The sequence below is a fragment of the Gorilla gorilla genome, chromosome 15 (assembly GCF_029281585.2).
Source record: "Gorilla gorilla gorilla isolate KB3781 chromosome 15, NHGRI_mGorGor1-v2.1_pri, whole genome shotgun sequence".
In the NCBI taxonomy this organism is placed as follows: domain Eukaryota; kingdom Metazoa; phylum Chordata; class Mammalia; order Primates; family Hominidae; genus Gorilla; species Gorilla gorilla.
In genome coordinates this window covers 79920130-79932669 of record NC_073239.2, presented here as the reverse complement: position 1 = coordinate 79932669, position 12540 = coordinate 79920130, and the positions used below count along the sequence as shown (strand labels likewise).

At 36.9% G+C, this 12540-nt stretch overlaps 1 protein-coding gene across 1 annotated transcript in view; it reads left to right on the top strand.

The window, feature by feature from the left end:
- Positions 1-12540, top strand: part of KCNH5 (potassium voltage-gated channel subfamily H member 5) — a 343028-nt gene that overhangs the window by 34633 nt on the left and 295855 nt on the right. The window contains exons 3-4 of the mRNA XM_019009338.4: positions 5070-5176; positions 10034-10162. Of these exons, the coding sequence (XP_018864883.1) occupies positions 5070-5176; positions 10034-10162 (236 nt within the window). The remainder of the gene's footprint in view (positions 1-5069; positions 5177-10033; positions 10163-12540) is intronic.

Here is a 12540-nt window from a genome sequence, read left to right as displayed (position 1 = left end):
CCTCTTTCAGATTTTGAAAACTGTATTTTTTTTTTTTTTTTTTGAGACAGACTTTCGCTCTTTTTTCCCAGGCTGGACTACAAAGGCATGATCTTGGCTCACTGCAACCTCCGCCTCCTGGGTTCAAGTGATTCTTTTGCCTCAGCCTCCCAAGTCGATGGGGTTACATGCACCCGCCACCATGCCTAATTTTGTATTTTTAGTGTAGCTAATTTTGTATTTTTAGTGTAGATGGGGTTTCAACTGGCCAGGCTGGTCTCGAACTCCTGACTTCAGGTGATCTGCCCGCCTCAGCCTCTCAAAGTGCTGGGATTACAGGCGTGAGCCACTGTGCCCGGCCGAAAACTGTATTCTTGTTTTTAATTTTTCCTCCTTAACTTCCCCTCTCTCAAGCTTTATCTTTTTTGATCCTTCGACTGCAGATCTCAGTCCACCTCCCATTAACCTTTATGATTCTATGGTTGTGGCCAGTTCTGAGCTGGAGACCACATTTACCAACTGCGTTAAGTCTATCTGTGTTGCTTTGTTTTGACGAAGGATTTGCTAATCTATGAACTACAGCCTGCAGATAATATTACCCTGTATTATGGTGACTGAATGTTTGTTGCATTTTAGTCTAGACACACTGTTGCACATTTAGCAGAGTAAGAGAGGTTGGTGGAACTGATGATTAGGTTATGTTTTCTTCAGAGTTGTAAGATTCTTTTCTCCTCTGGAAGTCTATCAATCGTTATAGCTATTCTTATGCTAGGTACTATAATGAGGCTTGTTCGTGAGATTTTGAGAGCAGAGCAAGGGAACCAAGAATAAATAAATCCTGCTACAAGCTCAAACCACCTGTTCCTCAAAGTTTTCTAGGTCAGATACACATGAACGATAACTGCCAGATGCCTAGGCGAGCTGGGTATGGCCTAGACCAGGCCTGAAGACAACTTATCCCTTATTCCCAAGATGAAACCAGTCAGTTGTGTGGCAAGAAAAGTGGCCAGATTATACAGGAGCAGGTTCTGAGTGAGTGTTTGCTTCAACCTCATGGGCTTGTGAAGAAAGAAGATTCACAGAACCATGCACATCTCCCTTTAAGACACAGTGACAATGCCTTTCGGAAAGCATGGTTCCTGGAGAATCCTGGAGAAGCTAGGGAGTGAGGCTGGGGTGGGGAAGGGGCATTCTAGTCCCATCTGTACATTCCAGTCATATTTCAGCCATTGTGCAACACGTTATAATTTGTAACTTCATTTGCATTATCCTTTTGTCACCCTTTGAGTTATATTATTATTGTCCTTATTTTACTGATGAAACTATGGGTCAGAGAGGATATACGACTTGTCCATAAATTATCCACTTTGTAAGTGGTCCTCCAAATGCAAAAGTCCTCTGTTATACCATGACTGCCCAATATGATAACAGAGATAGATTGCTTCTGTGAATCCAATTCTATTTTCCTTTCAATAAAGTAACAGTGCAGTAGTTCATTTATAATTACCAAGGAGGAGCTTGGCATCCTATGTAAGAGAGCAAGTGGAAGTTTTGTGATTTTAAAAATATTTCCGTTACATATTCCTTGAGGATATTTAGTAGAAGATATGAAAACTTTGTAAAATTATTATATATGGTTTCTAAAGCCTGTTGATTACTATTTCTATAATTTGTGACCCCTCAAATTGATTAACCATTCAAAGACTGCATTGAGCTTCAGTCATCCTGAGTCAGGCTTCAGGAACCTGTGATAAAACATTTCAGCATTCATATGTGACAAAGCCAAGCAAATAAACAAATGTGCCATACCCATAGAGAATGCGGGAATCATTGATTTATCAGTATGGCTTGGACAACTTTGGATGAAAATACTTTCAGAGATTGAATTAACCTCCAGAACACTTGCCTTGGGAGGATAGATAGATAGTACATTTCTGACATTCTTTATAGTCTGTTTTGAAATACCTCTTATTATTTAACTGCTACATGTCACCCCTTCAAATACATGTTCTATCACTGGAAATATGTGGTATAATAAATGAAAAATCTGAGTGGAACAATGTAAGAAATGAAAGACTATTTTAAAAACAGCATTCGGATTTTAATAATATAGGATTATTTTTCTTAAGTGCCTTTATTTTCCTAGGATAAGTGATTTTAGCATTGGAAGGACTAACTAATGGAGGTGTATTATGAAATTTTTATGGTTTATTTAAAAGTTGCTTGTTTGTTTTTATCTTCTCTTCAGAAGTTGAGCTGCATCAGACCTGTGTTGCATTTTTTCTTAGTTGGTGTTATTAAACCAGTCCCTCAAAGAGCTTCTTTTTTAAATTTGAGTTGTAACTTACTTTTAAATCTTATTGGAGTTAATTTTTGATAATTTTTATCCTAGTTGCTTGTTATATCATAAATTCTTTCTTATTTTGTTCTTCTGTTGACCAATTGTGAATATTATGTTTCAGTTTATTGAACCACAGACACCTGTCATTTAGTAGCAGTGTGAAATGGTTTTTCTTTCTTTCTTTTAAGACTATAAATATTTACTTAGTTTAATTGCCCTTATCTTGAATTTTAAAATGTTTCTGCTTTATTAAGATTCTTTAATTAAAAATAAAAGTTAGTAAAAAAAGATTTAAAAATTTCACTTGTCTTTAAAAATATTATGTACAATATTAAGCTAATTTTTTTGGGGAGAGAAGTGGCTTTATGTTTTTTAGCTGAATAATTCTAATTTAATTGTAATGCCTTCAAGAGATTTTTATGAAACTCTCATGAGCTGAAATTTCAGCTTTGACAGTAACAGTGGCTTCTCAATGCCAGCTTGCAGGTATGCTTTGAGGTTTCCTGTGTTAGTCTAGATATAAGATTATGGAATTAAGCGTCTGTCATTTTATTCTGAGATCCTTTTACTTATTTTATTATTTTAATGACAATTAAAATTTTCCTTTTTAAATTAAATATATTAAAAATGAAGGATTCAGGTTTCTCGGTGCTTGGACAATCTTTGATCTGCCTTACCCACTTTCATTTCTTACTTTCTAGAATTCTAGTTGCTTAGGTTGGTGTTGTAGAAGGTGGGCTTGAGTTACCCTGTAATTTCCGGTTGTAATGTGGTGCTGCTATTGGATCCTGTGTGTCATTACTGGATCTTGCTGAAAAACTATGCCTTTTAGGTTGTAAATTTTATTGATTGGTATTTTCAGGTGCAGATTTTCTGTGAACCTATAATGAATCTGAACCTTCAGGGGCCCTCATTTGAGTGGATGTCTTTCGAGGCTCTGTTTGTAATCTTGTTTTATAATTTTGTATTCTTTTTCTTAAGGAGGGCTTCACAGATTGTATAAGCTTCAGCCTCCACCACACTTTGGATCTGCCTCTAGTAAATATGTGAACTCTTTGAAAACTGAAAGAAAAGCAATAACAAAGACAGACATTTCATCTTTCAAAATCTTAGTTAAGGTGTTTAGTAATGCCACATTTTCTTTCCTGGTGGAAGAAATGGTCTGGACAGTCATATCGATCAGCAGAACTGTGTATCTAAAACCAGATGTACAACTGATGATTTGAAAGCATTGAGAATGGAGTTTTAGAGGCATGTAGTTCTTGGGCAAGTTTTGTTATTTAGATGATCAGACTTTTGCCAAGGTTCTCTTAGAAAAATAGAGAATGTCAAACATTAGAAAGTTTTTGTGGAATATGGACATTCACTCCTTAATCTATGTTTTGTATGTTCCTCTAACCACTGTAATAATGTATGATTCCTTCAAGATGCCAGCTTTACTTCCCTTCCATTAGCCACACTTGTACATATCTTAAGAAAATTTCCTGAAATGATGAGAATGTCAATGTCAATGCATTATATGTATAATATGCAATCCTCACTTTTTTAATGATAGTATGGGAACATAAGGTCCATGCAAGCTGAAACCACATAATACTATCTTAATACTCAATAAAAATTATGATTGTTTTAGCATCTTTAAAAATGTTTGTCAAAACAATAAAAACTCTCTTACTGTTGGTTATCAATGCAGGGAGATGACATATTAGTAAAACTCATATTTATTTAGTGTACTGTGATTTTGAACATTAGAAACCTTGAGAATGGAGGAAGTGTTTTATTTCTTCTTAAAAAACTTATGAGTCATTTAAACAATACTTGCCTTTTCAGAATGTAACGTTCTGTATAAAGAGAGCATCTTTTCTGACTTCTCGAAAATTGTCACCCTCCTTTCTAAGTTAGAATTAATTTCAAATATTTTATTCTTCCACTTTCACTATTGTGAACAATGTACTAGAGCTTCTTTAATAAGGAGGGTTTTTTTGGTTTGTTTTTAAACTGGTGTCACCTCCTCTGGGAAACCTTCATCCTTTTTGTCACAACCACTTTCTTCATTTATATGGATGAGCTCACCTTCACTGAGTCCTTTTGGATGCATATTTAGAGTTTCCCAAATGGCAATAGTATCGACATTTCCATGGTCACCTATTTCTCTTATAACTTCATTTATGTTCAATTTGAATTCCACTTCCAACATTATTATTTTTCATTTCTTTGGTGGACTTTAGTTTTTGTTGGCTACTTACTGCTTTTGATTATCCATTTTTGTAAAATGTCATGTGGGTTTATCACTGAGAGAAAAGGAGGCAATATGACTACATGCTTTTCTGTCTGTGCGTGAACTGAGTAACAGCCGTGCTGTTTCCAATACTGACAGGCTTTGAAAGAAGTGATGTGATCAGTGACTGGTTGTGAAGGTGCATCTGTTATTTTCCAGTGATTTGTAGACTGAAGATCAAGCAGCAAAGCTTGCACTTTGTGCAATTACTCACAGTTAACATACTGTGGAAACTGAAATTTGAACTGTGCTGTGGAACTGGTGTTATTTAACTAAACCACAGTGACTGAAATCTGTGCATACAGGAACTGTGTAAAGCAAGAACTGCCTCTCATGATTTGACTATTCTGTGTAGGAGCAATATTATATTTTGTAGCCACATTTGACTAATCAAAGACAATTATATGATTTTTGTAGCATTTGAAAGGCAGCACAAAAGTGAAATCGATTGTTTGTTTTTTTCCCCCCCAGTTTTATGTATGGGGAATTGACTGACAAGAAGACCATTGAGAAAGTCAGGCAAACTTTTGACAACTACGAATCAAACTGCTTTGAAGTTCTTCTGTACAAGAAAAACAGTAGGTATCTCAATTATTAATAAGGTGTGCCAACTCTTTATTAATATTATGTTTGGTAAGTCGTAGTGGAGCTAAAATGTAGAGAGCATGTAAAACTTCTGTTGCTTCTTTTCTTGGCAGGGGCAGAGGTTGCTGGTGAAATTAGATAATAAAATTAATAAATAATTCTACCTATGAAAAGTAACCTTTTGAGGAATGGAAGAAAAATGTGATGCATCTTAAATATGACTTTTGTATCAGGCAGCAAAATATTTTGTAATTAATACTTATAATAAAGATCCTATAATTATGTGACAACGACTAAAAATGACAGATACATGTATTAATTTCTTCTTATGGTTAAAGAAAACGGTAATTGCTAACACTGGATACATGCAATTACCTTTCTACACGAACATAGGCAATGTGAATATGTGGTAACTACTTGAGGGGAATCTCTACCAATATGGCCTTTTGCCAGCCTCAGACTCTTTTGTGAGAAAGCCTAGTAGAAGTAGTCATTGTTCTCAGAACAGGTCATTCACATTTGGTAAATTTGTGTTGATTGTTGTGACCTTTCTCTGGGATGAGATTTGTATGTGGTAAGGTATGCATTATATAATGACATAATATCTCATGATATAGACTTTCCATCAGAGTTTGGAGGGAAAAAAACCAACATGACAAAAACCAACAAGTATACTCAACAACTCCCCTTTCTAATTCACTTTATTTGCATGGTAACTTACGTTTATCTTTTTGCTGTTTCCTCAAATTGTTCTTTCTTTCTTTTTTGAAATGAACAGTCATTTCATAAGATGAGTCAATTTATTTATTGTTAATAGCAAATGATAGCAAAGTCTACTATTATCTTTGATGGAAATTGATGGTTACTAAATTCTTCCCAAGTTTGGAAAACATTCTCGCTTCAACAGGAAACGCCTGTTCCATGTTCAGTGGCTGTTGGATCTTGTGGAGCATAATTTATCCTCTCCATTTACTTGAAACATTTTTTATCTGTGGAATATTTGGAATTAAAATTTGATTTCTCTTTTTATTAGTAGACTAACAAAGGAATAACAGTGTGAGACATTGCCTCAAAGTAGTGCACTTGATAATGGAAACATTTGTTTTTAGTAATTTTACTTAAGGAATGGCTTATCTTATTTTTCATTTTACATCAAGGCCAAAGAGAATTTCAGTTTGAAGTCATAGCTAAATGTCAGCTAGCTTGTCACCTAGAAAACAATCCCTTCTGAATGGTCAGCTCTGTCCTCTGCAAGAGAAAAGGCAGACTGTAGGTGCTTTCTGGGTCTTTTTTTGCCAAGTCTAAGTACATATTGATAATTTGTAGGAGACCTGTATACCAAAAAATCCTTCATTTTCCTATGGTTTGTTAAGCCTTCAATAATTTAGATGATATGTGCTCCAAGTTTAGCAAATAATTTAAGAATATTCTATATAACTAAAGTCATTCACTCTCTGACATTTAAGCAAAATAAACAAACATTTGCCTGACTTTAAAGCCCCAAAGACAAGTCCATAGTTCCTGAGTTTCTCAAAAAATGTGTTAGTGAAGCCTAGGTGACATAGCAAGACCCTGCCTCTATGAAGAAAAAAAAAAAATAGCTGGGCATGGAGGCACATGCCTATAGTCCCAGCTACTCAGGAGGCTGAGGCAGGTGGATGGCTTGGGCCCAGGAGTTTGAGGCTGCAGTGAGCTATGATCATGCTACTGTATTCCAGCCTGGGTGACAGAGCAAGACCCTGTAATGACAACCACCACAACAAAATATCTTAGTGGAATTTCTGTTTATTTACTTTAAATCATCTTAATAATTAATTGAATTTTACATTTCCAGAAGTCTTTCCAAGGTAGTTTAGATATTTTGCCTTATGTTAATGGATTGAAATTATTATCTGATCATTGTTCAGGCCTATCTGGTTCTTTCCAGATAACTCTCTATGCAGATAAGTGACTGCTTATAGCCAATAGGATATATACCCCATAGCATTGTAAGTTAAAACTCGTGCCTCCTTTCTGTGCACTATCTATATTGAGTTTTGCTTTTGTTTTCCTCTTTAGTGAAGGATAGGTGTTATCCATGTATTATAATGGAGTTTTGCTATTTAAATGCAGCTTTTAAAAAGTCTTGTAAATAGCTGAAAGGTTTCGAACATCAGCTGAGAAAAGTATATTTTTGTGATTTAAAAAAAAGTGTTAGGTAGAAAAATTCACGTCTGTAGAAAACTGTTTTGGGAATGCCTATGTGCCAAGTTCTCCCAATACGTCCTTTAAGCAATTAGGTTAAACACCATTTTGCAAATGGGGGAATTGTGGCATCTGATTGAATATGTATCACCATTGAAATTTTAGTTTGCAGCCTCTGTTCTGTAGGTCCAGTGCTCTGATTAGCAGGGGGCTGTTTCTACTGTGGGGAAAGAAATGGTAGCTCTGAGCTTAAAATAGCTCTTTCTGGCCGGGCGCGGTGGCTCACACCTGTAATCTCAGCACTTTGGAAGGCCAAGGCGGGCGGAGCACGAGGTCAGGAAATCGAGACCATCCTGGTTAACACGGTGAAACCCCGTCTCTACTAAAAATACAAAAAATTAGCTGGGCGTGGTGGCGGGCGCCTGTAGTCCCAGCTACTCGGGAGGCTGAGGCAGGAGAATGGCGTGAACCCAGGAGGTGGAGCTTGCAGTGAGCCGAGATAGTGCCACTGCAGTCGGGCCTGGACGAAAGAGTGAGACTCCGTCTCAAAAAGAAAAAAAAAAAAAATATATATATATACATATATATAAATATATATATTATATATAAATTGTATATAATATATACATATATAAAATATATAAAAAATATATAAAATATATATAAATATATATATAATATATATATATGGCTCTTTCTGTGTACTCAAATGCAGAACTGACAGCCGAGGCTCCTCCAAGTCATCAATGCTGGAGCACTGCACCGAGATTCAGCCGCAGCAGGTTCCTCTACTTAACCCTCCCAGACTCCCCAGCCCCCTGAACCCCAAATCCAGAATATGAAGGATCTATCACCACATACTTGGCAGATACTCAGCCTACTTGGGGAAATATGACCCTGTGGCTTGGAAAGTTGAAAAACAATTACCTTCATATCTAAAGCAGTTTTAAAGAGAGCCCAGACTCTGTGCCAGAATTTGAAAAGTTGCGGTTTTCACAGCAAGGCATGAAATCTAACATCATCTCTTTCTGTTCAGATTTCTAACAGACCTTGGGAAATTACTTATTTTTTTAGTGCCCTTTTCTCTTTGTTTATGACCCTTCTGCCTCAAGCTTACTGTGTTGGAATAGCTACAGGCCATGTATCCACTAACGTCTGGGTCTGGTGATTTGTAAAACCGTGCACATCACTCACAGTTCCTGGTCACGCTGTGTAAAATACGAAAACAGAAAAAAATGAACAAGCCTCTCGGGGAGATGATGTGATTATTTTTGAGGTCCCTGTCTCATTCTACCATCATTTTGGAAAGGGCCACGTCCTTCCATAGGCCCCCTGGGGTTGCAGAAAACCTGATTGTCACAGCTGAATAGTCCCATAGAAATCTCCTTTCTCTAACTCTCTGACTTCTTGAGCCTGGTAGTTATCTCATCCTGTCTAAATGAAAAATTCCCCGTTGTGGTGACATTAGGTGATTTTTTTATTTTTTATTTTTTTAGGCCATGGGAATAGAAGTGCTTCTTATTCGGTTCTCAATGGAAGCTAGTAAAAGGCTAGGGTCTTACCTACAGACTATTAATACCTGCACATTTCACTCCCCAAATCCTAAACCTTACAAAAACCTTTATGTCTTAAAATAGAATATTTGGAGGGGCTTTACTGCACTGTGGCATGAAGAGAATATGATGAGAAAAGTGTCTCTTTGATTGTAATGTAAATGTGTCTCTTTGATTGTAATGGAACCTTCCTTCAGTGTTTTATCACCTAACAGATAATTACACCTTTGAAGGCATTTCTTGTGCCTTCACATATTTCTATTTGTTATATACCAGTTCCTGACTTATCCAAATGATAAGCCTTGAATACTTTGATACCCTCTGTCCTAGAGGGCAGAGTCTGCAGTAGCCATCCTTCGAAGAACGAGGTGATAGAGTCCAGCTTCATGCTGTTTGAGTGAGGGAGGTAGGAAGCAGTGGCTCAAAAAGATGCCTGGGGATCTCAAAGGCTGGGGACACATCTTTTTTTTCTTCAGGCTGCCTTAACAGTTTCAGGTAGAGCTCTGCGTACATCAGGCATCAAGTTTTGCTGACATCCTTTCTCTCTCATGTGGGGATGCTGTCAAAGCCATAGAGCTATCATATAAGTCTATCTGACTGATGAGAGAGCCTTGGGATAGAAACAGTATTTTAGATGTTCCTCCAAGAGGAATGCTTATTAGAAGATCAGGTATGGCTGTTGCAGTTAATTGGAAACACTTGTCAAAGTGACATGACGAGAGAAGCAGGTAGGAGTGATCACAATTGGTAAGACTCAGAAGAAAGTTGGTGAGAGCAGCAGTGGATGAGGGACCCAGACCTACAGGTGTTGCTGGGATTGCTTAAGTAGCAAGACTGCCTTTGTGTTCCTGCATTGTGAAATGACAGCCTGTGCTTTACTTTAGAATTTTGATATTTTGGCTTGTATACTGTGTTTATTAAATTTGAACAACTGGTAGTTGATACAAAATTAAAGGTTTATGGATTGCTTGTAGTAATTAATATACTGTTGTTTTGGTGTTGATTCCTGGCACAGCTGTTGGCAGCTGAAGGAAGAAGGAAGCCAGGAGACCAAACCACTGCTGTGGCCGTGCCACACTCTAATGTCCTTTCCCCAACTTCTTTCTGTTACAGGAACCCCTGTTTGGTTTTATATGCAAATTGCACCAATAAGAAATGAACATGAAAAGGTGGTCTTGTTCCTGTGTACTTTCAAGGATATTACGTTGTTCAAACAGCCAATAGAGGATGATTCAACAAAAGGTAATTTTTAAAAGAATTACTACACTGAAAAATTAGGCTGTTGCTAAAAGATCTTCTTACTATTTTACCTCTGCTGATTGAACTGGAAAACAAAATTCTACTATGTGGCCTTTCTTTTGCTTCATTGCTTGGAATCTGTTTTATTCAATCATACTGTTGGAATAGAAATAGCATGGCTATCCAAAGTTGAAATATAGATTGGTTAACTTATAGCATGAGTAAGAAATTTTATAGAGCATTTTTGTTTGTTTGTTTTTTAGTCAAGGTCTCACTCTGTTGCTTGGGCTGGAGTGTAGTGGTGTCATCTCAGCTCACTGTAATTTCCATCTCCCAGTCTCAAGTGATCCCCCTACCTCAGCTTCCTGAGTAGCTGGGACTATAGGTGTGCGCCACCATACCTGGCTAATTTTTCTATTTTTTATAGAGTCGGGGTTTCGCCATGTTGCCCAGGCTGGTTTCAAACACTTGGGCTCAAGTTATCTGCCCCCACTTGGCCTCCCAAAGTGCTGGGATTACAGACGTGGGCCATACACCTGGCTGAGCATTGTTAATTTTGAATCAATATGATTGGAATTTCGACACCTCATACCATGGTGAGCTTTAGAGCCAAAACGTAACAATTGGTGGAATGGTTTGGGTGAAATCTAACTAGAGCTCAGTTGGTTAGTTGATTGAATTTTGTTGAATTAAAATTGTAATAGTTGACTTTTTCAAGTTACTTTTCAGTTTTTATTTATTCTGTTGTGTAGTCCCTAGAGTAGATGTTGCTAGATTATGGAAAGAATAATTTTGTCTTCAGGAGAGTGACTGGCAAAATGCAAACCTTCTGACTGTAGTCTTATTGACTATAATAGTCAAAGAGACTGCTATAGAAACCACTAGTCAGTGGCATGTGCTTTTACTTCCTTTTCTATGTAATGTAGTCCCAATTTATTCTCTCCAAGTATGTTTAAATTAGAAACTGGTGTCATATAAATGAAGCATTTCAAATAACCTTAGAAGTAGTTTTTATGAAATGTTATTTTTAATAATCTCTTAGGAAACTAAAAATAAAATGTCTTCCTCTTTGCATTTGGCAAACATCGCCTTTCCTTACTTCTTTTTAAAAAACTGGCATAGAAACTTTAATCTTTCCGACTGTAATCATAATTATAGAAAAAAATCACAGTAAGTTTATTCCTTGCATAGGAACTCACATATATAATATTGTATCTGCTCAGTTTCTGGTTAACATCAAATAGCGAGAGGATAATTTTTACAGTGTGCAAACCATTCAAAGTATGACAGAGAGCAATTTATTTGTACTTTGAAGATCGAATAAAGTATTCAATTTGGACCCATATTCCCTGTTCCTTTACACATAGACTCAGTGCCTGGGAAATTTAAGATAACTATAAATACTACTTTTAAATTGAACAGTCTTCTAATAATATTTAGGGTTTTTTTTTCTTTTCCCTTTTTTTATTATTATTATACTTTAAGTTTTAGGGTACACGTGCACAATGTGCAGGTTAGTTACATATGTATGCACGTGCCATGCTGGTGTGCTGCACCCATGAACTCGTCATTTAGCATTAGGTGTATCTCCTAATGCTATCCCTCCCCCCTCCCCCCACCCCACAACAGTCCCCAGAGTGTGATGTTCCCCTTCCTGTGTCTATGTGTTCTCATTGTTCAAGTCCCATCTATGAGTGAGAACATGCGGTGTTTGGTTTTTGTCCTTGCGATAGATTACTGAGAATGATCATTTCCAGTTTCACCCATGTCCCTACAAAGGACATGAACTCATCATTTTTTATGGCTGCATAGTATTCCATGGTGTATATGTGCCACATTTTCTTAATCCAGTCTATCATTGTTGGACATTTGGCTTGGTTCCAAGTCTTTGCTATTGTGAATAGTCCAGAATCTACAATGAACTCAAACTAATTTACAAGAAGAAAACAAACAACCCCATCAAAAAGTGGGCAAAGGATATGAGCAGACACTTCTCAAAAGAAGACATTTATGCAGCCAAAAGACACATGAAAAAATGCTCATCATCACTGGCCATCAGAGAAATGCAAATCAAAACCACAATGAGATACCATCTCGCACCAGTTAGGATGACAATCATTAAAAAGTCAGGAAACAACAGGTGCTGGAGAGGATGTGGAGAAATAGGAACACTTTTACACTGTTGGTGGGACTGTAAACTAGTTCAACCATTGTGGATGTCAGTGTGGCGATTCCTCAGGGATCTAGAACTAGAAATACCATTTGACCCAGCCATCCCATTACTGGGTATATACCCAAAGGACTATAAATCATGCTGCTATAAAGACACATGCACACATATGTTTATTGTGGCAATATTTAGGTTTAATGCTCATTTGCTT